Here is a 25,270-nt window from a genome sequence, read left to right on the forward strand (position 1 = left end):
TGCCTAGAGTTTTTGCCTTTAGTCTCTTCATCTGGTGAAATTTATGTTCAGTCAGGGTTTAAATCTGGAAATTGATTTGGGCTATCTAAGACTTTCCATTTCTTTGCCCTGATAAACTCCTTGTCTGAACTGGCAGGGTGTTTTGGGTCATTGTCCTGATGCAATATAAAGCAATTCCCAATGAATCTGGTAGCATTTTCTTGAATATTGGGAGCCAAGATACTGTAAACTTCTGCATTCATTCTGCTGCTGCCATCATACATTAAGTCATCATTAAAATTGAGAGGGACAGTTCCAGAGACAGCCATGCATGCCCATGCCATAACACCACCTCCACCAAGCTTTACAGATGAGGCAGTATGCCTTAGGATCATCTGCAGTTCCCTTTTTTCTCAACATTTTTCCTTTCCCACCACTTAGATAAAGGTTCATCTTTGTCTCATCTGTCCATAAAACTCTGTTCTAAAACTCTACTGGCTCACCTTTGTGCTTTTTTGCAAACTCTAATCTTGCCTTTCTATTTTTGGTGCTTGTCAGAGGTTTGCACCTTGCTGTAACCTCTGTAATTCTGTGTCAAAGTCCTGCAGACAGTAGATTGTCAGAGCACCACCCCAGCTTTCTGGAGGTTGTTGGTGATTTTACAGACACGTATTTTAGCATTCATTTTCACAGCTTTTATGATTTGTCTGTCATCAACTACTGTTGTTTTTCTCAGCCGATCAGGTCATTGTTGGTTGCTGATGTCGCCGGTGGTCTCCAAACTCTTGATTTCTCCATGCCCTTTGTTTTTGCTATAGCTCTAATTGACTTCCTGTTTTCTTTTAGCATCCAAATTGCTTGCTTTTATTTTCTTTACTTTTTTTAGTCTTTTTTAGTTTAGTTTTTAATCTTTTTTTATACAGTACCAATTACATTCATTAACATAGAGAACAAAAATCTGCCCTACTGCACCATTACAGAAGAAATGGTATGTCCTAACCGCAGTATTAAAGCCTACACAGGCAGTCAGGGAGGAGCTGCTCTCTGAGGCATCTCCAGCAAACACATGTATCAGGAGCAGTCAACTGAAAGATTACATGCAAAAACTCTCAGATTATGTGACTCTTTCATCATTATTTTGCTGTGATGATGGCCCAAACACCATAAAAACATAATAAAACTACATATAAAAATATTTAACATATACCAAGACTAAAAAAATATAAAGATCTAAATCTGCTGACTTATTTGAGCATTAAATTTTCAGTTTAGGGTGACTTTTCTGAATCTTTTAAGAACTGGTTATGAATAAAATTTGAACATGTTAAAATTCTCCATACAAAACTATTATCTATCAGGGGTCTTAGAAATGCAAATGCAATGAATTTTCACGTTTAAATTTTTTTAATGTACACACCATAGAAATACACACCTGCCACATGTCCTGATTCTTATGCGTTTTATTATATTATTCTAAAATGTATTTATACATTGGTCAAACTGACCCCAAACAAAAGTCTGTATACAAGATAATCACCTTTATGAAAAGTACATGCTGATAAAACAGAGAGTAGAAGCCTCAATAATATCTGTCTACTGGGTTTTGATAAGGTCAGTGGAACATATTACAAGAATTTGAAAAGAAAATAATAGGGTAATTCAATTATTTTTACACAAACAGCATTGGAGTCTTTCAAGAGAACGGAAAGCATTAAAATAAAGTCAAAATGTAACCAAAAATAACAATATAAATGTTTTAGATTTGACTGTCTAATCTGATTTGAAAGGCTCTCGTCTACATTTCAGATGTTTACAATAATGTTTACATTTTGAATTGATACAAGCACATTCTGAAAATATCATACAACATTAATATTAAATGTGACTGTGAGCTAAAGCAGATGATTGTTGTGCTTGTATGTTGTAATGTGACTTCATGAGTGTTTACAAATGCCAGAGCACATATGCAAATAGTCAAAGGTTCAAAACAGGATTAAATACGCAGTTTCTGAGCCTTTAAAACTTTAAAACTAAATGCTTACGGACTGATATCTACAATGAAAAGTGTAGTAGAATAGAAACACGGCTGTTCCAGGGTGCACAGAACCACCTGTGTCAATATTGACCCATCTCCTATTGATCTACTCAACGCAACCCAAAAGCCTCATATGTGTGCTGTGAATTTTGTCATTTAGCCTCTTAAAGCAGTATAAAATGAAATGAAATCAAAGCAGTGAGTAATTTACATTACATTGAAAATAAAAAACAACTAAAATAAATGAATATGGTAAACAGCATGACAATGACACATTCATTCTGAGTACTTGACTATTCATTAAACAGCAGATCCACAATTAGATAATCAAATGTGTGTATTTGTAAGATAAACATTCTTGAAAGGTGGTGTTGCTTGATGCTTAAAGTGGATTAACTAATAGAACATACTCCTGTATCAAAATCCCTCACATTTTAGTGTAAATTAGGGTTCGAAATTAAAATTTAGATATTATAGTTACTTAAAATGTTCCTCTGTGACCAAAAAAAAAAAAAAAAAAAAAGGATTTTGAACCAGGAACATGAGAAACTAAAACATGGCTGTGAACAAAGAAGTGAACACGCCCTCTACTGGACAAGACTGAAAACTGAGAAACACAGGCCTTTCTTTCAAATCTGCAGAACCTATATTATATTGCGATGTTTGTGCTATGTTATTATTAGCCCTCCAAATCCACATTTGTTGGTAAGGAGCATGAGAGGGGTTTCAGTATTGCTTAGATTGTGGCTATTGCACGTCATCTTGGATTCCACCCACTGACCCTAAAAACGCAGAACAAGACCAAACTTGAGAAACTATCTGTCTATAACTCAGTATCTCTTCATGTACATTAGATATATTCCAGTGTGTAAAACAGAATAGAATCTAGTGTGCTAAGTACATGAACAATGAGAAACTTACTGAAGCAGTGCTGTACTTTCTCTGATCTTTTCAACAGGACATAAGCCGCAACGATGATAATGAGACCAGCTAAAAATCCTCCAATCACATATCCAATGAGCTTGGCATAGTATGAATCATTCTCTGAAAGAAACACAGAGAGAAAGACTTGAAGGCAAGTGTCTGTTCACATTGACACACACTTTTAATTGCTAGTAACATACCGTACACATAAAGGTATCCGATTTTGTCATCTGCAGTATTGACTTTGCACAAAAAAATAGTGCCATTGTCATCTTCTGATGTTCCTGCGACTTCCCAAGCAGCTACATCTCCACCAGATTTTGTATAACAGTAGGCTTTCATTGACTGAAGAAAAGAGAAAGATTAATGGTTTAGTGTATTTAAAGGCACTGTGATTTTATATCTGAGAAATTAAAAAACTCTATTTCTTAAAAAATAGTTTAAAATATATATCAGATATTATAGTAATACATAAATACTTGTTATGTAACATGTATATGTATATACAATATATACAAAAATGTGTTAAAATATGTTATTAAAAATGATGAAACTTTGATTATGAAAAAAATATTAAAATGAAATTAATAAAAATAAAATGTTGAATTTTTATATTTCAATTAAAAATGACACATTCCATAAATGTATGACACAATGGAAATGACAGTAAATAATATTTTCTTATTAACTATTTGTTGTGTTCAGCAGTTTTTGTCAAGCTCATCCATTTACACTTGTTATTGTAGAAAATGAAATATTTTTTCTTTGACTTATGAGAGTTTAATTCATATGTTCATCATTAACTACAAATTATATATAAAAAAACAGTTTAGACTTTACTGAGTTTAGTTTTGAATAATTGTAACGATTTTGACAATTTTCTGAAGGTAAAATAAATAAGTAAGTACATATTAATAAATTAATGCATAAATAGAGTTTTGAGCCCTATTTTGTATCATTTTCATGGAAGGTCATTAAAAAGTATCCTTGGATGCACCATATGAATGTGCAGAGATGCAATCTACACTCTTAAAGATAAAGACTCTTTTTGGCATTGATGGTTCCATGAAGGACTTTCAACATCCATGGAACCTTTGCATTCCACAAAAGGTTATTTATAATGGAAAATGTTTCTGTATTTTATTAAAATGTTTTTTACTCCAAGAACAAAAAAAAAGGTTCTTTAAAGAACTGATCACTGAGATTTTCTTTGGAGGAAAAATGGTTTTCTATTGCACTGCTATGGAAACACCCAATCGGAGCCTTTATTTTTAAGAGTGTGGGCAAAGTCTGGCTACTTTTTTATCTGGTTTTGATTGTTTATCACTCCATTTGTGTTGTTTCCTAGTTTTGATGATTCTGAAATGTTGAAGAGAGTCGTAATGATAGGTGTCCAAACTCAACTGTACAGTGTACAGTATGTGCACCACAATAGTTTAAAAAGAAGTCACCTGAGCAGGCAAGTACTTGGTTTTTTCTCCTGGACAAGACACGGAATCATTGACCTTTGGACCCATAATGTAAAACCGGATTTTTTCCCCATTCAATCCACCAACACCACATTCAAAGGTGACAGTTTTTCCGGTCTCCGAGGTCAAATTCTGAGGAACTATAAAGTGATTCAGGCCTAAAGCAGAGCAAAGAAGCAAAAGCGTAAGGAGGAGGGTTTCGCTCATTTGACTAAGAAATTATGTACTTGACTATTCTAATGACCACACCTGTACACAAACTAGTCGATAAACTCCAAATATAAACAAAAAAGATCAAATTAAAGGGAAAATGTTAAAATTTCCAGCCATTGAACAATACAAAAGATTGAAACATCCTTCTTTACCAACAGCTGTTTGTATTGTTCTATTAAACACAACAGTATATTGAAATTGAGTTTAAAAACCGAGCAACGTGAACTATCGATATCTATCATAAAACATTCAACTGTAAGCATTAAAATGAAAATTAAAAACAGACCTTTTGTAAGCCAAGCAAACTGTAGCACTAAAATCAGTGGCCACATCAGATGGACAGCGGTTTGGGTCTTCATCCTTCTCATTTCATCAGACGTCACAGGGCCAAGAAAAGCCCTCTATGCTGGTCCAGTCCCTCAGGCAATAACTAAGTAGCGGAGCGGATGAGAGCTGTGCTCTTTCTCAGTAGACACTGCGCTGAAAAACACCCTGTCAGATGGAGGATGCTCATTTGCAAGGATCTCTTCCAAGAAAGTTTTAGGCTGGGCTGGGACATACCCTGTTCCAACCTTTACAGCCACGAGTGTCGCTCTCTTTACACTTCCTCGTGTGCTTAGCACTGATTTCTTTATGCTTTCCCTTCCTCCTAGCATTACTGAACTGCCATTTGAGTATTATGCATTTTACTGCCAAAACTAAAATTTACATCAGCCAGAAAGACACATTTTTTCCACCCAGCAATAGTTCCATGGAGGCCAGGTAGTTTTTATGAATAAAGGAGTTATCTTGCATGCGTTCAGATTTGATATGTGTTGCATTCATTTATACAAACCTTTAATAAAGATTAAACAGAATTAAAAAAAATAATCAATTAAAAATAAATAAAAAATTAAATAAAAATAGAGTCTGAGTCTAACATTAGAGCTGTAAACAGGATTGCAATAACTAAAATACACATTTCATTATTATTTTTATTATTATTAATTAGTATTACTACTACTACTATACTACTACTACTACTACACGAATAGTAATAGCAATAGTAGTAGCAGTAGTAGTAGTAGAAGTAGTAGTAGTAATAATAATAATAATAATAAATTAAACAAAGCTCCACACATTTTTTGGTGTAGCTAAAAAGACACATTTAACACACACACACACACACACACACAAACACACACACATATATGTATATATATTATATATATAATATATATACATATATGTGTGTATATATATATGTATATATGGTGTGAAGTTTCTAAAGCACAAACAAAAATAACTAAACTATAAGTAAATATAAAGTACTTTATTTATAAAATATAAATATGTGTATCTTTATTTAATTATGTACTAAGATGTTTGTCAATTTTTAAAGCACAAACAAAAGTAACTACGAATACATATACATTATCACACAGCAAAGAAAATATTTTTTAACTTATTTAATATATTTATAAGTATATATTTAAATGATTACATGCTTCGATGATTTTGTCAAGTTTCTAAAGCACAAACAAAAATAACCACAAATTATTAATTTTTTATATAAAAAATTAAGTCTTTATTTCAGCATTGAAAAGTCATATTATGGGTGCAACATTTGTATTTGGTTCAAAAGAACTGAAAAGAGAAAAAAAAAAAGATTACTATATATCAAAGGTTGGAATTTCTGTACTGTACATATATTCATAACAGTTTCATGAACATGAAAACAGAAAATAGGCATATTTATAGAATAAAAGCTAAATGCTGCATATTCAACAGGCCTAAAAAGCTTTCAAATTACTACATAATGTTACTCAGAAGGTTATGGTACAGAATCTGGATAACAATATAGCAGCTTAACATACAATTAGACATAAAATTGAATTAAACAGTGCATCGCATAGTAAAGGAAGCTATTCATATGTACAACAAAATAAGCAACAATACTGACTGCCACAGCAATGAATTTATTCATACTGCTTTCTAAACCAGTCTTTGGTTTATATCTTTACAATTAGTGCTCATCACATCAATGCTTAACCCATCTTTTAAGAAAAAAAGAAGAGAAAATAAAATACATTACATGTAAAATACATGAAAGTGAGGTTTTCATGAAACATTTTCAAATGTCAACGTTCTGGCCATTTCAGTTTATAAAACCTATTTAAGTACATTTTACAAAGGCCTGTATTATTCTGCGAAATCCTTTTTATAAGTTCATGTACTACAGATTTGACTTATGCATTATACTGTACCGTACCTGTGCCACTAGTAAACAAAATTGAGATAAATACTGTAGATTGATATAAAGTTGAGAGTCCTCGTCAGATTAAGGGTTGTGCTAAAAATGAATTGTATTTTTGTGTATGTTGCTGTCTGGAGTCTATACTATGTATTTTCATATAGCATTATATTATTTAAATTAACAGAAAAATATGTTTTTTTTTTTTGTTTGTTTGTTTGTTTTTTACAGGTAAATGAATAACAACATTTTTGTAATCTGAGCTGAACATGACAATGGATTTAATTTGTTTTGCTACCACACACTCTGTACAAACCTATAATAAAGCAGAATAAAAATTCCCTATACTCTAAAAATATTAATTTTTTCATTTACGTTTTTGTGTGTTGGGAAATAATACAGTATATATGTATGTATATATATTAGTGCTGTCAAACGATTAATTGTGATTGTTTGCATCCAAAATAAAAGTTTCTGGTTACACAATGCATGTATGTGCACTGTGTATATTTATTATGTATATATAAATACACACACATACAGTATATATTTTGAAAATATTTACATATATACATTTATATTTTTATATTAAATATATAAACAACATATTTTCTTAAATATATACATGCATGTGTTTGTATTTATATATACATAATACATATACACAATGTACACACATATATTATGTAAACAAAAACTTATTTTGGATGCGATTAATCGCAATTAATCGTTTGACAGCACTAATATATATATATATATATATATATATATATATAGAGAGAGAGAGAGAGAGAGAGAGAGAGAGAGAGAGAGAGAGAGAGAGAGAGAGAGAGTAATTTTGGGTTCAATCAATATTGTTCATTTTAATCACCCTATCTCATTAAACAGTATTTTGGTAGATTTTCAAAGAAAAACTGCATATTCTATGTTAATAACACATGCTATGTTCATAAACATTTACTCAAAGTACAGCATCAGAAATGGTTCTTGGCCTCCGTGAGTCAGATATTGTCCTTGAGATAGGTTGATCATCACAGAACATCTGATCAACACCAGACGTCTGATTTCAGACTGATCCGAGCAACACATCTGACCTCAACAGGCAACATTTCAGTCTCATATTAAACTTTTTTCCAATCTGAATGGCTATGGTGTGACCGCCCGTGCCATTTTTTGCACTCCTGGGGAGTTTTCATACATCTATGGAGGCAAACATGAGATGAAGTTTGCTTTTATGTTATATAGATATGCTGTTGAAAGTGTGATCCTGCATCACTCACCCTCATGGCTGTGGATATCCAGGGCAGAAAGCGTGACACACGCGTGTAGACGCCAGGCTTTTTGGCCATGGCACAGCCTGTGCCCCAGCTCACCACCCCCAGCAAACGATAGCGGCTGGTCTTAGACAGGACATCTGCTGCTACGAAAGGACCACCACTGTCCCCCTGACATCATATGAGAGACAGTATCTCATATCACTTCATAATTTCACACAGTTACATCATGCATATTAGTTATGAATGTTGCCCTCTAGAGGACATGTGCTGCTATGTCCACTGGACTGATGACGTCAGAGCTGAGTGGCAGATACCTGGCAGGAGTCAGTTCCTCCTTTCTCATAACCGGCACAGAACATGGTGGTTGTGACCTGGTTGTCATAATAATCCGGGCCATTGCACACCGCATCACTGATGATGGGCACATGAGCTTCCTGGAGGACGTTGGCTTGAGTGCCTGTAAGAAATCAAGTGACGTGAAGGAGGGCGTTTGTGTGAAACTGAAACTTTTCTGAAAGTCTTTAGAATCTTTAAAGGAATATTCATCATTTTTCAAACTAATGTCTAATGTTCACTTCATGTCATGTTTTAATTATCATATTTAAACGGACAGTACAACCCAAAATGAAAATTCTCTAATCATTTACTCACCCTCACTTCATTCCAAATCTGTAGGACTTTCTTTCTTTGGTGGAACATAAAAGAAGTTACTTTGAAGGATGTTGGAAAAATAAAGTCATACAGGTTTGGAATGACATAAGGATGAGTAAATGAAGTCAGAATTTTAGTTCTTTAGTTCAATTTGTTACAAAATTGCATAAAAGTAATTAATCACAGTGTGTTGCGTTGTCCCTTTTTATGGTAAGTAACTTTTGCTTTAGTTTTTCTCACTGCTGGGATATGATACATTAAAATTTTATAATTGTGCATTTTGTTTCTTTTGAGTGACATACAGTATTTCCAGCTAACAGGAAATGTTCTCAGAACTTTGCTTTTTGCTAAATTTCCCAAAATTATGAACAAATGTTCTTCCAGTAACGTTAGTAGAACATTTGTTCAAAATAGCTCTTTAATAACATTCTCAATATTAGCTAAAAACGTTATTTATGCATCATTCGTGGAACCTTTTTTCCCGAAATATTTTACTTGAATGTTTTTTTAAATGATACTATTCATGTCAGTTTGTTCAGTCAACATTCTCATAATGTTTGCAAAATAATAATGCTTTAATGTTTTTGCTAATGCATAGCAAAAAAAAAAATAAAAAATGTTTTTACACTAAAACCAAAAAAAAAAAAAATGTTTCAAACATTAAGAGAACAATGAAATGAAGTTAAAATATGTGTTTGTTAGCTAGGAATGCATATACTGTATAACTGACCAAGACCAAATAGTTTTCCATTAGTAATTCAGTTGCAAATTGGCAATGTTTATATGTTCATATCTCGAATATGATCATTCTGACATGGAATGAATGCAGCCAATGTATCACATGCTGTCAATTACTACACAGACAACAATACATGACCCTCAGTGTTTATGAGCAAACAGGAAATGTGTTTACAGAAAATGAAGGCTTAGCAGGTAAATGGACAGAGTCATGAATAAACATTTAAAACATGCTTTTCTAAAAAGTATAACTATATTTTGTACAATTTCCTAAAAGTATAACCATCCTAACTGAACATGCTAGAATGATAATGATGCAGTGCTTCTATTATAAACTATATGCACAATATTATCGGACCGATATTGGAATGGAAAAATGGCTTTAAATGGTTAGTATCGGCATGGCCCGATATGAAAAAAATATGCCGATATGTCTTGCTGATAAGAGGAATACATTAATGCACATGTGCTCAGAATGTGCTAGCAATTAGATCATGTCAGCAGTATGGCTCATTCTTCAAGCAAAGTTTTGCCTGAATGATTATTAGATTCACTGTTTTTGGATCGCTGCATTTAAACTGAGATTTCATGTACAGAATGACACGTTTGGTGTGTGATAAAGTAAACAGTAATAACATGTGCTGGCAGCCTCCCCCAGTTCCTAATGCCCACTCAGTAATTCCGTAGGGGCCACTGTTGGCATACTTCTAATAAAATAATAGTCAAATACAAATACATAATACATAATTAAATAAAGCAGTAATTGATGTCATAAAATCATGAGTATGTTTTGATTTGTAGGTCAGAAGCTATAGCTTACATGAATAAAAAAAAATCCCAAACATGACACTTGTAATTTAAATAATTTTAGATATACTCATTTATTCATCAAATTGCAATATGTTTTTAAACAAATTATGTGCTCTAAAAGATTTACAGAATTTTTCAACTCTTTTGCTTTCAAGCTTCAGTGTACTGTCATTATAAAAGAACTGCATTATTGTTTATTTAATTCTAACAAATAATTTATTGTTAAAAACTAACCAAAATGTAAAAAAAAAAAAAAAAAAATTTGCTTATAATTTCTACACAGGAGAGACTTAGTGTTGTTTCCAAACAAAAGGAAATATATCGGTATCAGCATCGGCTATCGGCCAAAATAATTTGAAAGATATCAGCATATCGGATATCGGCTAAAATCCAATATTGTGCAACCCCCTAATTAATAGTATTTATTCATATTTGAAATGGGATTTTATTTTTATATTTTCATTTCAATATTAGTTTTATTTAATTTAATTTTAAGTTTTAGTAATTTTGTTATGTGCTTTTGTCATTTTTGTTAATTTTTAGATTTCATTTTTATTTCATTTTTTAAGTTTTAGGTTTTCTTTTAATATTTACAGTATATTTTACTTTATTAATTACTGTATTATTTTAATTAGCAACGTTTTTGTTAATCTTGTGAAAAAGAAGTGCACTTTAACATACTTTAAAAAAGTTTACTCATTATGGAAATAATATACTTTAAAAGAAAATACATGTGGATTGAATGCAATGTTTTCAAACTCTTAATTGCATGTTATTTACAATTAACTCATATTATAGATTCATTGTATATTAAATGCAATTAATTAAACTTAAGAATTTTAAAACTAATTTGACATCATTATAAAGTGCACTTTTTTAAAGTGTGCTAAGAAACATAGTCATGAAAGTGTGCTCTCTTTAAATACATTTAAATAAATTTAAGTACTGTTTCGTTTCTTTTAATATTATATTATCTGCAACAGTTTTTTTTATTTTTTTTAAATATACCTAAAGATTTGTACACTAAATACACTACAAGTGCACATTCAATACGATTAACGGTCACTGACACAAAGGTCAAAGCCAGACAGACAGACAGACAGACAAGAGAGTCTCCATTTCCAGGTAAAGAGATGATAAACACTGGAATGCAGCACTTCAGTGACCTTTGTTTAAAGACACAGAATAAGACATAACTAACCGTAATACTCCACATTACCCCAGCCAGTTACTGTACCCATCTGGCCATCTGCCAAACGCTGGCCGTAGGTAGGAAGACACACCGGCTGGATAAAATCTAAAACACCAAAACAAAAGATGTCAGCTGAGAGGAAAACACACATAATCAAACGTAATAATGTGAAAGCACACTTGAGGGAACATGGAGCAATTTTTAGCTTCTTGCACTCAATTTCCTCTGATTTACAATGAGAAACAAATCATATTTCAGCAACATTCTGGTTAATGGTTACAGAAAACTCAGGAAAAGCTTTGTCCTTCTGAAAGATTTTGCCAGTATTGTCTTTTGTTTCAACTCAAGGCCCCTTGGAAATAGAGGAGCTTTGTTCTCAGGACGAGCAACCTGAGACTGGAGCGAGGTTTTACTATAATGCTGTGTTCAGTCAGATAGGCCTGTAACATACCAGTACCTAATGAAAAACACCTCAAAACAGACTCTTATTAAACTGCTGCCAGTAATGACTTGTCCTTGTTACACAGAGCCGTTTCCTTTATGAATGCATTCTTTTATGAACATACTTTTTGTATTTAAATGGCTTGAAACACAGCACACACAAAAAAACTTTTTACAGTAAGACATTTACAGTAACATTTAAAAGATACTTTTATTTAGAGAGATTAAAAAAAAAACGTTTTCAGTAATCTTTCTGTTCAAACTGAAGGCAAATATGCATAATCACAGCCAATCAGAACACGTGTGATGTTTACTATGCATCTAAATAGAGCAGGATTTTGGCCAATGAAATTTCATTGTGGGTGGCGCTACCTATTTCCTGTGGGTGTTTGTAGGAACTCACCAGTGAACTGCAGAGGTTTTGTCAGAGCCAGAACGGCTATGTCACGACTGTTGTCATCAATGTTGGCATCGACAAAGGGCAGGTAGCTGCTGTGGTAGACGACCGTCTTCACCTCAGCGATCACAATGTTCTTACGGATGGGAGTGTTGTAGATCGATCCCATCAGAACCCGCCAGCGTGACGCATGACGATACCTCCTGAGGATACAGGCAGCAAATAAGCATATTATAGAACGATTTCTGAAGGATCATGTGACACTGAAGACTGGATTAATGCATCACAGAAAAATTTTCATTTTAAAATAGAAAACTATTTCAATTAAAATAACAATTTTACTATTTTACTGTATTCTTGATCAAATAAATGCAGCCTTGATGAGCATAATAAAAGACTGTTTTCAAAAACATAAAAAAAAATCTTATTGACCCCCAAACTTTTCAAAGCTGCAATACTGTTTTGTAAATTGTGTGTTGCATGTTTTGCAAAAGAATTATATTTCTCTAAATGTCACTGGAAAACAGAAAAAAACCTTCCTTATGCAGAGGCCCAATAATAAAATAAATGTTCTTAAAGGTGTTGTAAGTGATGTCTTTAAATACTGCAAAATATGGTCGCCGAGAAGTGCAAAACAGATTACAATTCTGAAAACAAAATAACAAATTACAAACGCAAATGCAAATCTAAAAAACAAAACAAAAGTTCAGAAAACACAACAACAATTCAGAAAACATTATAACAAGTCAGAAAACACAATGACAAATTCGAAAACAAAATAACAAGTCAGAAAACTCAATGACAAATCGGAAAACAAAACAACAAGTCAGAAAAAAACACAATACAGACAAATAACCTGCCTTACTTGCAGTAAGTGTGTGCTTTTGGCTTTTTGACGCAATCAACCCGGGTTCAATCCCACCTTTTGCCAAACTTTTTTTTTCTCCCTTTCCAAATCTCGTATTAGCAATGGATTCTATTTACACTAAGTGAAAACAGCAGTATTTTTAGCAATATGCTATTTACACTAAGTGCAAATACCTATTTACACTATGTTAAAATAGCAGGATTTTCTGCTATGTATACTACTTGTTGCAAATAGTGGCAATTATCTGTACTTCACTACTGTAGTACATTATAAAACAGTATGCAATAATAACGTATTGAGTGTAAATTATAATTTTAATTCAATTTATTAAATGGATGCCACCTTATTGGCACAATAAAGCTCCCTACACCTACACCTACCCTAACCCTAACCCTACCCTATACTTTATTTTCATCTTTTTGATAATTTCCTTATTTTTTTATTGAAAATGAATGCCTTTATGATGTGATATGAGATTCGAAGAATGAGAAAAAAAATTTTGGCAAAAGGAGGGATTGAACCCGGGTCGATCGTGTCAAAAAGTCAAGGGTACACACTTTATCAACTATGCCACTTGAGCTAACCAAATAACAAAGCCAAAATGCCGATAAGGCAGGTTATTTGCACAAAGTGTAAATAGACACTCCGTATGTTTTATTCCATAGTAAGTGCAATTCATACAAACCCGATTCCAAAAAAGTTGTGACACTGTACAAATTGTGAATAAAAACAGAATGCAATGATGCGTAAGTTTCAAATTTCAATATTTTATTCAGAATACAACATAGATGACATATCAAATGTTTCAACTGAGAAAATGTATCATTTTAAGGGAAAAATAAGTTGATTTTCAATTTCATGGCATCAACATATCTCAAAAAAGTTGGGACAAGGCCATCTTTACCACTGTGTGGCATCCCCTCTTCTTTTTATAACAGTCTGCAAACGTCTGGGGACTGAGGAGACAAGTTGCTCAAGTTTAGGAATAGGAATGTTGTCCCATTCTTGTCTAATACAGGCTTCTAGTTGCTCAGCTGTCTTAGGTCTTCTTTGTTGCATCTTTCTCATTATGATGTGCCAAATGTTTTCTATGGGTGAAAGATCTGGACTGCAGGCTGGCCATTTCAGTACCCGGATCCTTCTTCTACGCAGCCATGATGTTGTAATTGATTCAGTATGTGGTCTGGCATTGTGATGTTGGAAAATGCAAGGTCTTCCCTGAAAGAGACGGATGGATAGGAGCATATGTTGTTCTAGAACTTGGATATACCTTTCAACATTGATGGTGCCTTTCCAGATGTGTGAGCTGCCCATGCCACACGCACTCATGCAACCCCATACCATCAGAGATGCAGGCTTCTGAACTGAGCGCTGATAACAACTTGGGTTGTCCTTGTCCTCTTTAGCCCGGATGACATGGTGTCCCAGTTTTCCAAAAAAACTTCAAATTTTGATTCGTCTGACCACAGAACAGTTTTCCACTTTGCCACAGTCCATTTTAAATGAGCCTTGGCCCAGAGAAGCGCCTGCGCTTCTGGATCATGTTTAGATATGGCTTCTTTTTTGACCTATAGAGTTTTAGCCAGCAACGGTGAATGGCACGGTGGATTGTGTTCACCGACAATGTTTTCTGGAAGTATTCCTGAGCCCATGTTGTGATTTCCATTACAGTAGCATTCCTGTATGTGATTCAGTGCTGTCTAAGGGCCCGAAGATCACGGACATCCAGTATGGTTTTCCGGCCTTGACCCTTATGCACAGAGATTGTTCCAGATTCTCTGAATCTTTGGATGATATTATGCACTGTAGATGATGATAACTTCAAACTCTTTGCAATTTTTCTCTGAGAAACTCCTTTCTGATATTGCTCCACTATTTTTCACCGCAGCATTGGGGGGGAATTGGTGATCCTCTGCCCATCTTGACTTCTGAGAGACACTGCCACTCTGAGAGGCTCTTTTTATACCCAATCATGTTGCCATTTGACCTAATAAGTTACAAATTGGTCCTCCAGCTGTTCCTTATATGTACATTTAACTTTTCCGGCCTCTTATTGCTACCTATCCCAACTTTTTTGGAATGTGTAGCTCTCATGAAATCCAAAATGAGCCAATATTTAGCATGACATTTCAAAATGTCTCACTTTCAACATTTGATATGTTATCTATATTCTATTGTGAATTAAATATAAGTTTATGAGATTTGTTATTCCATTCCTTTTTTACTCACAATTTGTACAGTGTCCCAACTTTTTTGGAATCGGGTTTGTAAACCAAACTATTTTAAGATCATCTCTGAACTTTCTACCATGACTTTTTCGGCTGGTTCTTTCTGTATACATTGACTGACAGATGTCTCGTCCAGTCAGCGGTGAGTAATCCCAAACCAATGGTGCTGTCTCAAACTATACCTACCTCTTCTGGTTTGTCTGATTTGTTGTTGTGTTTTCTGACTTTTTAATTTGTTTTCGGAATTGTCATTGTGTTTTCTGACTTGTTATTTTGTTTTTGAATTTGTCATTGTGTTTTCTGACTTATTATAATGTTTTCTGAATTGTTCTGAATTTTGCACTTCTTGTCCACCATAGTAAAATGCAGCTTGACATCTAACAATTGAAATTGCTTAAAGCACATTTAAAGTGACGAAAAGGTTTTTTGTTTTTTTTATCTTTCTCAAAATTTTATAAAGACTGAAGAATTCAATTTTGTCAGACTTAGACATGTATACTAGAAAGTAAAGTCTGTAGACAAATTTTGATGTTGGCTTGAGAAAGCCTAGCCAGAAAGTTTGAAATAGTTAAAAAAAAAAATATTTTTAAGATTAAAGTAATTAAAAAAACCTTTAAGTTTCAAGATTTTAAAGCCATGCAATCTGTAAGACAGACAGACATTGCTACCATATTTAATGCGAAACTAATACGTCTTAGCTTGGTTCTAGATGTTAACATGTTTCCTACATGTTTAAGCATATTTGCTAACATAAGTTAAGATGTTGCTAGCAGGGTTTCAGCATGTATTACCATTTGACTAACTTACTGATATGCATTGCATGTTTTAACAGATTTCCAGCACAATTTAAGATTTTGATAGCAAGTTTTAGCACATCGCTTGCATGTTTCTCACATGGTTTAACAGACTGCTAACATTTTTACCATATTTTCTAGCTTATTTTAGGCCACTGCTAGTATGTTTTAGCACATTGTTAACATGATTTACCAATTTAGTTATGTCCCACATGAAGTAGGCTTCAGTACTCCACCATCTAGTCTATGAATTATATAATGTTATTCTGTCACTGAATATCAGAGTAGCCTCTCCCCCTCCATTACATCATTAATCTGATGGCATGTTTCTAGAATGTTTTAAAGATAGTAGTAAAAAGTGTGTCACTCACTCAGGAAAGCAGTGTGCGGCACTGATGATCCAGCGATCTGAAATGATGGATCCACCACACTGGTGAACTCCATCATACTGTAGGCTGACCTGCCATGGCCACGAACCCTGGCGGGCATCCACTCCCCCCACGATCCGCTCCTCAGGCAGCATACGACGACCACAGTCTACAGTGATGGAGAGCGAACAAATCATGTATTTGCAGTGCACATATTCAATATACTATAAATATGCTTGAGTTGTTGCACTTACCCTGACAAATCACTTCAAGTATCTGACCTTTATCACATTTACTGAAACATAAATGAATCATTAGAATGTTTTAGGGAGGTTAACAAAATTGCAACTGTTTTTTGCTTTAAGTAAGTGTTTCTTTTTGTTTGCCAGATTGAAAAGCAATCTGTTAAAGATGAATTGTGTGATGTCTGCAACACTAGCGAAACCAAATGAAATTGCAATATGATGTCAAGGCAACATTGGCTCTTTTCAAGGACTTTTGAGTCTCTCATGCTCATCAAGGCAGCATTTATTTGATCAAAAATAGAGTAACAACATTAATATTGTGAAATATTGAAATAACTGTTTTCTATTTTAATATATTTTAAAATGCAATTTATTTTTGTGATGCAAAGCTGAATTTTCAGCATCATTACTCCAGTCTTTAGCGTCACATGATTCTTTAAAAAATCATATGATCAAATGAAAATTAATCATCTAATATGCTGATGGCCTTGATGACCATTCAAAATGAGTCCATGGTGCATAGATTCAGTTTTAATTGTATGTAACTTACCAAGGATAAAGGGCTGTCTTTATCTTCTTCCCATAAGTTAACTCACTCTCTTTTACGCAGAAAAAATCTTGGTCACCACCATTATCAGGAGCACACGTCACTGAGAAATTCACTGCTCTGAATAGAGAGTAAAAGCAAATCAAGACATGACCAAAATAATGATGAATTCCAGTCATATTTTAAACCGGCTTGACTAAATTTCTCAAAGTTAGCTGTGAGCCTGGTGCGTTTCGTGTGTTTGTTACCTGACAAAGCCCATCTCCTCACAGCTGATGTTGGCGATGAGCTGGTTGGCGCTGGATGAGCAGACGTGTTTCCACCTCCACTGGGTGGAGTCAAACACTCGGAGCCTCTGGTCTGCTGCACTCACCTGTACTGCAGGACATGATCAACACAGTGAAAATGTTCATACTGTTATAGATGACCCAGTGCACTTTCTATGTTGCATGGGAATACAGTACACAAGCAGAATGCACTGTGCTGAATACTGCATTATACAAAGCAATGTGCTCAACTTCAATGTTCATTGTGTTGGAAAATGTAAAATGCTAATTAATGATGTTATTTCTGAGATTATAACTGGATGCCATTTGTTGAATTACACATGCAACAAATATATGCATTTAGAAAAGTAAGTAGTTTACCATATGTTTATAATATAGTATTTGCACATAAATTAGTATTATAACTCAAAATTATACATTTGAGTATATAATTTATGCATTGATTTTTTAAAAATTATTAAGAAATATAGAAATGTAATCAATCAATCTATCTGTCTGTCTGTCTGTCTGTCTGTCTGTCTGTCTGTCTATCTGTCTGTCTGTCTGTCTGTCTGTCTGTCTGTCTGTCTGTCTGTCTATCTATCTATCTATCTATCTATCTGTCTATATGTCTGTCTGTCTATCTGTCTGTCTGTCTGTCTGTCTGTCTGTCTGTCTATCTATCTATCTATCTATCTATCTATCTATCTATCTATCTGTCTATCTATCTGTCTGTCTGTCTGTCTGTCTGTCTGTCTGTCTATCTGTCTATCTATCTATCTATCTATCTATCTATCTATCTATCTATCTATATATCTATCAAACTATATCTATATATGTCTGTCTGTCTGTCTATCTGTCTATCTGTCTGTCTGTCTGTCTATCTATCTATCTATCTATCTATCTATCTATCTATCTATCTATCTATCTATCTATCTATCTATCTATCTATCTATCTGTCTGTCTGTCTGTCTGTCTGTCTGTCTAGCCATCTAACTAGATAGCTGTCTGTATGTATGTGTATATAAATGGAGCTTTTTTAAAAAAATAAAAACTTGTATAAGTTTATATGTATATATATATATATATATATATATATATATATATATATATATATGATTACAAATGAACAATGCTTACCATCAAATAATCCAGTATCTTCTGTTGTTCTAAGATATGTGACTGAAAAACAAACACAGAAATCAAATGTAAAGTGTCTCAGAAGTGGCTGCAGTATTCCATTAAATCAGCAAGCAGAAAGTCTCACCAAGGGCCCAGATGGCAGCTCCCAGCCCTCCCAGTATAATCAAGATCAGAGCAACTGCTGCGGCCACCCGACACCGGCTGAAGATACTCATCCCTGGACTTCCTGTAGGACAAAAACCCATTCGAAGCATATGCTTAAAGAAGTAATGTAAGATTTTGTGAACCTTACAATACATGCCTGTGCGCAAACACATAAATCATGACAGAGCTGATGAAAAGAACAGAACCATGAACGAGATCAATAGTCCAAAGTCATCAATCCCTCACTGCTAAAGTAAACGTGGGACTTCATCTCAGTACCATGATCAGCTCTCTCTCTCTCTCTCTCTCCACACAGACACACATGTCTGGTCAGCTATCCTTGTAGGGATTCTCCATAGGCGTAATGGGTTTTATACTGTACAAACTGTATTTTCTATCGCCTACACCAACTCTACACCTAAACCTACCCCTTTCAGGAAACTTTGTGCATTTTACTTTCTCAAAAAAGTATATATTATATTCTGTATGATTTATAAGCTTTTGTACGCATGGGGACTTCAATTTAGGTCCCCACCGTGACTCAAGTCCCCATGAGTAAGATAAATTTCAAATTAATTAACCCACCATGACAAATAAAAATATACAAAAACACACACACACAAACACACAAAAATTAAATACCCTATATAACAGTGTCAGCTACTGTTTACAAGCATTTCATTCTACTAGGACCAGTATTGCTCATTCATAACCATTATCATCCTAGATAAAACACATAATCATATGAATATAACTTTTATATACAAATGTGGTGTGCTGCTTCTTAGATGTTTGTCCTGAAATAAAAAGACCATAATAATCTCACAAGTGCTTAGTTTCAGAGAAAATTTCAAGTTTACAGTAAAGTCTCAAAGATCTCTATTTATTATTAATCATATACTGTATTAACCACTATATTCTTTAACAGCTCTATATTTATTTAATTTAATTCAATGTATAATATAAATTAAAATATTTTAGGTATAAATATATTAAATATAAATATACTTTTTATTTATATGAATATAAATTGAATTCATATACGCATCTGGGATCATAAATGCATCTTTATACTCTTCTTAAGCTTACATTTTGTTTTTTCCTTTTATTCAGTGCTAACAATATGACAGTATAAGGAGAAAAGATTTCCTGCATGTGTAAAATGCTGCTTCTGTCAAAAAAATATCTTTAAGTAAATATTGTACAAGTCTCATGAGCTAAAAAAAAGGGGCAACCTTTGAGCAATAAATCTGCAATAAATCTTCCTTTGGGAGTATTAGGAAATATATACGCCAGATTCAAACCTGCATTCTCTACAAATTTGCAAGCACATGCATTACTGTACCAATGAGCCATGGCTTCAACCAAACTATATTCAATGACAAGACTCAATATAATCCACTTAAAATTAGCAGGGATCAGCAGAATTAATTTTCTATGGACTTTTTAAAAATATTTAACAAATAAAAAGGATGAGGAATGTGTAAGATTTTTTGATGCGTTTCAGATTCTGGTGAAATGTGCAGGCGTTTCTGCACATGCGGCTGCCATGTGGATCATCACAAAATGTGTTTTTCTGTGAGGAGCTTGTGCAGAAGCTCTGGTGTGATGATTAACAGTCAGCGCATGCGACATCAGATGGCTGCAGAGACTGTGCTGTCTGATAAGCCCAGAGCAAACAAACACACAAAACAGGTTGCTGCAGCTCTGCATCAGGACTGAACGCACAAGCCTTTGGGTCATGAGGACATATTACGCAGAAACAGTTATTTACAGTATTTAAAGGCGCTTACGATCCTCATGACCTAAACAAGCACAAAAAAAAAAAAACTAAAGGTTTTAAATTACTTGGTCTACCCAAAAATGAAAATTCTGTCATCATTCTTTCATCTCTGGAAGACAAAAGAAGATATTTTGAAGAGCATTTCGGCTCCCATTGACTTCCATAGTATGGACAAAAAACAATATGGAAGTCAACAGGACCCGGAACGGTTTGATTACCAGCTTTCTTCAAAATATCTTCTTTTGTCTTCCACAGAAGAAAGAAACTCATACAGGTCTGGAATGACAAAGTCAGTGAATAAATGAAGACATAATCTTCATTTTTGGGTGGATTGTCCTTCAGGGAATGATGTGTGAAGCGTTTGCTGGGAAGTTCATTCATGCTGGAACTCGATGATTCATGCTCTCATCAGTTTTGAGGGATTCGCAGGTCATGGTCGCAGATAAATAACACATGGAAAGAGATGTTAGAGTGATATTTCTCACATGATGAGAAAAATGATGGTGGGCTGCTGGTTTTCCTTTCACTGAATTTAATTTTAAACACCAAGAACTGAGACCCGAAAGTCACTGTTAGTCATATTATTTCTTACATAGACTACAGTTTTTCCATTCCTATTTCAAATAAATTATTTTGAACTTTTTATTCGTAAAAGAATCCTGAAAAAAAAAATCATGGTAATAAAAAGAACATTTACATTAATAGTAGAGTAATAATAATTTGAAATGTTTCTTGAGCAGCAAATCAGCATATTTGAATGATTTCGAATGATGCTGAAAATTCAGGTTTAAATAACATTTTACTATATATATTGTAATAATATTTCATAATATTACTGTTTTAATTGTATTTTTGATCAAATAAATGCGGCTTTGGTGAGCAAAAGACCCTTCTTTAAAAAAAAATGTAAAAATCATATACCGACCCTTTTAGTCAGATTAGACAGCATATTAATTTTTTTATTTATTTTTTTGTTTGGAAAGAAACTTTCATCTACTGAACAATTGGTATGTTGTTAAACAACAATACAATCCACTGAACACATTTATTTCTATCACTCAAAGCCTCATTTTCATTTCTGTCAAAAATTAAATATGGTGTTACCCTAAGGTCTATAATGTAGAAAACCAGTTGTCTGTACGATTTAAGCCGTAAAGCCGCATTCCAGAGACCATTTAATAACAAAACAAATTTTATTATCTAGAGTAAAAATTGGACTGAAACTATCTGAGAATTTGTTGCAGTTCTGTTTGTGAAATGTCTTGGTCATTGATGCAAGCTGTTAAACAATGAGCATGAAACATATCAGAGAGTATCAAGTGAAAATGAGACTATTCATATCTCACCTTGACTCTCAACTCACTGGTGACGTTTTGTACAAGCCCAGCTTTGAACAGTTACAATAGAGGTCAGAACAAAACTGAAACAGTGTGATGTTTTCCTGTTTGCTCTCTTTGGTTTCATTCCTGAGGATTTCCCCACTGCCTCAGACTGTTTCTACAGCACCTGCCATGACCCATTTGACAGCAGAACAAGAAGTACTTTTGTCTGAGTGGGGGTTTGTATGAGACAGAGCTGCTCTCTCTCTCTCTCTCGTACTCAAGATGGTCATACCTGGATGATTCAAGTTTTGCAGCCAAATTAAATTTTCACAACGGCCTTTAGCTCACGGCTCTAAAACTGCCTCTACAATGAAAGGTATCCAGTAAAACATTCTTTTCAAATGCTAAACTGCTAATCTACATCAAGCAAGAAGCTTTTACAAAAAAAAAAAGTCTTTATTAAAATAAAGGTTCAGCTTTCCAAAAGTTCCCTACAAATACCATGGTTAAACTAAAATGGCTAATGTACCAAAACCATAGGTCATTTGTGGTTATGGTTTAACTATAGTAAAAAAATAAAAAAATAAAAAACGGTAGTAAAACCATGGTTAATTTTTGTAAGTAATGCATTGCCAGGTTAACCAAAAAAAAAACATTTACACCTTAAGAGGACGCATATACTGTATATATAGATGCAATTTTCACTGTTTTAGCTTTACCAGAGCTAGTGGATAGTTTCCATATACTTGTCTAGATCAACTGTGGATCCAGATTTTTGTTTATGCATGTGAAATTTATCTAGCAGGAAACAAATTAATTAATTTATATTACACTATTATACTTGTTATACTTAGTCAAAATGAGATTGAATGAACATATAAAACAAATCTGACCAAAATTACTCTGTGTGGTATAATGCCAAACAAGTGAAACACACTATAATTATGTCCATCCAAGATTTTTGTGAAATTTTAATTAACTCATTATTCTTTTGTTTGCCCTCTTTATATTTAAGCAGATAACTTTAGTTTCCAAAGTTAGACATCGTTTGGTATGATTTAGAATGTTATGATTATGTTATGTTTTTTATGTTTTGTTAAGATACAGGCTGTAGAATTCAGCCCCTACCAGTCCCTACCAATATCCAGCAACTACTAAACTGTCCCTAGCAATAATTTTAAATCAAACAATGATGTCAGTGGTCTGCTTTTATGTCCCCACTTACTGTATGCCAAAATCATACCTGCACCTTTGCATTTAGCTTTTCTGTGCAGGTAAACAGCTGTATGGCACATCACGTCATGTCATGTCTTGATACCTTTTGGCATTTTGTCAAAGTAATACAAAGATCCAGACTGACCAAAACAAATCGAGTACATGACCCATCACTGTTAATCTTTAACCCGGGAGTCGTTTCATGTCAAAAAGGAGAGAAATAGCTCAGTACTCACCGATCTTCTTCTCTGGCATCTTTATCCAAAACAGAAAACTGAAAAATAAGCTTGAAAAAGATTCCAGTGATTCCTCCTCAAAACCTTGATGTGTTGCTTCTTCAAACCTGAAAATGTTGAGAAAAATACTTAAAATAAAAAGTAGTCCGACCGCTGTCATGGACAAAGATTGGTTGAGCAAGTTAAATAAACCAAAGGGCAAACTGAGAAAAAAATCTGAGTTACAGTCTGTGCTGTTATTAACAATCACTGTAAAAAACTTAATAGGAACACAAACTAATTTTATTGCTCTAAATTTAATTTGTGCATTCATTTATGTCCTTGATACTAACTTTTAATTAAAAAAAATAATAATAATTAAATTCAAACTAGTTGAAGCATAATGAACTTATTACTGTGATTTATTTGTAACTTTAAATTTGGTTTAATGTCTTTGAAATTAAACACTTTTAGAGAACTTAAAGGTGTATAGTGTTCTGTAACTTGTGATCAGTTACATATTCACTTTTTGTTTGTTGTTTCTAAATATTCACATTTATTTTAACTTTTTGTATTATTATTACATGCAAGTTAAAAGTGAAAAAAGTTACATGCAGTAAAAAAAAAAAAAAAAAAAAAAATCCTATATAACTAATTCTGTGCTGATAGCCCGTTACATAAGGTGAAAAAAAATATTTGGAAAAATAAATGATCTCATAAGTAACTGATGGTATCATTATTGGATAGAAATGATTGTAATGTGAAGATATGAAAGATTAATGTCTTATTCGTTTACTTCCAATTTCATCAATGCTCTTAATAGTAAAAACCTAAGTTTCTTACCTTTACCTCTCCTCTGCAGGTTCTTGGATAAACTCTTGAATAAGAAACAAAGAGCTGAAGAAGTAAATCAGTGGTTTCTTCAAGATGTTCGCGCTGACATTTCACTTTCCCCGGAGTCCTTCGCTCTTTTATTGTGTGTTAAATGAAGCTATTCTCCAGCAGGCAGGACAGCTCTTCTCCTCACTTCACTCTCTCTACTCTTTCTGTGCTGTTCGCTGAAGTGGAAACCTCCCTCTTCCGGTCAGCAGCGAGTCTCAGGAGAGCGCAGGTGGACAGGTGAATCCCCTTCAGCAGCAGCTCATCTGATGAAGCACTCATCTGCAAGAAGCCTGCGAGATACATGATGCATTGTATGATTTTTATAGATTTATAAATCTATAAAAACCATACAATGAATAAAGTAAACTAATGCCATGAATAAACATTATTCATTTTTATTTAACATAATATTTTTTATTTAACATAATACATGTAAAATAATATTATTGTTATGCTCTTTTAGGTCATAAATACTATAAACATGTATGCTCTATGCCCAATTTAGTATTTTACAATAATAATAGTAATAATAATAATCACAGCTATTTTATTAAAAATGCTACAATTTTATATTTTGAAAAATACACATTAAATATTAAGTGAAACTCATTTTAATGTTAAGATGATTACTGATAGCTTGTTGTTGTTCATAAAATAACATGGGAATTATTTAGTAACAAAAAAAATTAATGCAACAACAAAACAAACAAATATGAGACTGGCAACATGCAGGAAATAATCTCATAATAAATGATGAAAAAGGAGGAGAAGGAACAAAAACCAGACAAGGGTGATGTTTTCAGATCTGCACAGTAAGGAAACATTCAAGGCTGCAACAATGTTTATGAATCTCCTTGCAAGCTTTTGGACCCTGACGTCTTTGATTCTGTC

The 25,270-nt window shown here is 33.5% G+C and overlaps 1 protein-coding gene across 1 annotated transcript; it reads right to left on the bottom strand.

Moving 5' to 3' along the window:
- Positions 1-7,641: 7,641 nt before the first annotated feature.
- hpn (hepsin) lies at positions 7,642-24,559 on the bottom strand. The gene is made up of 13 exons (XM_042741657.1): positions 24,341-24,559; positions 23,519-23,625; positions 18,943-19,044; positions 18,816-18,857; positions 17,658-17,787; positions 17,413-17,529; positions 16,872-16,912; positions 16,621-16,786; positions 12,366-12,562; positions 11,531-11,626; positions 8,445-8,587; positions 8,134-8,298; positions 7,642-8,053 (listed from the first exon to the last, which is right to left on the bottom strand). Exons 2-13 carry the CDS (start codon positions 23,535-23,537, stop codon positions 8,000-8,002), a joined length of 1,272 nt encoding a protein of 423 aa, XP_042597591.1. The 5' UTR covers positions 23,538-23,625; positions 24,341-24,559; the 3' UTR covers positions 7,642-7,999.
- Between the last annotated feature and the right edge of the window lie 711 nt (positions 24,560-25,270).

Source organism: Cyprinus carpio, chromosome B16, assembly GCF_018340385.1.
Source record: "Cyprinus carpio isolate SPL01 chromosome B16, ASM1834038v1, whole genome shotgun sequence".
In the NCBI taxonomy this organism is placed as follows: Eukaryota; Metazoa; Chordata; class Actinopteri; order Cypriniformes; family Cyprinidae; genus Cyprinus; species Cyprinus carpio.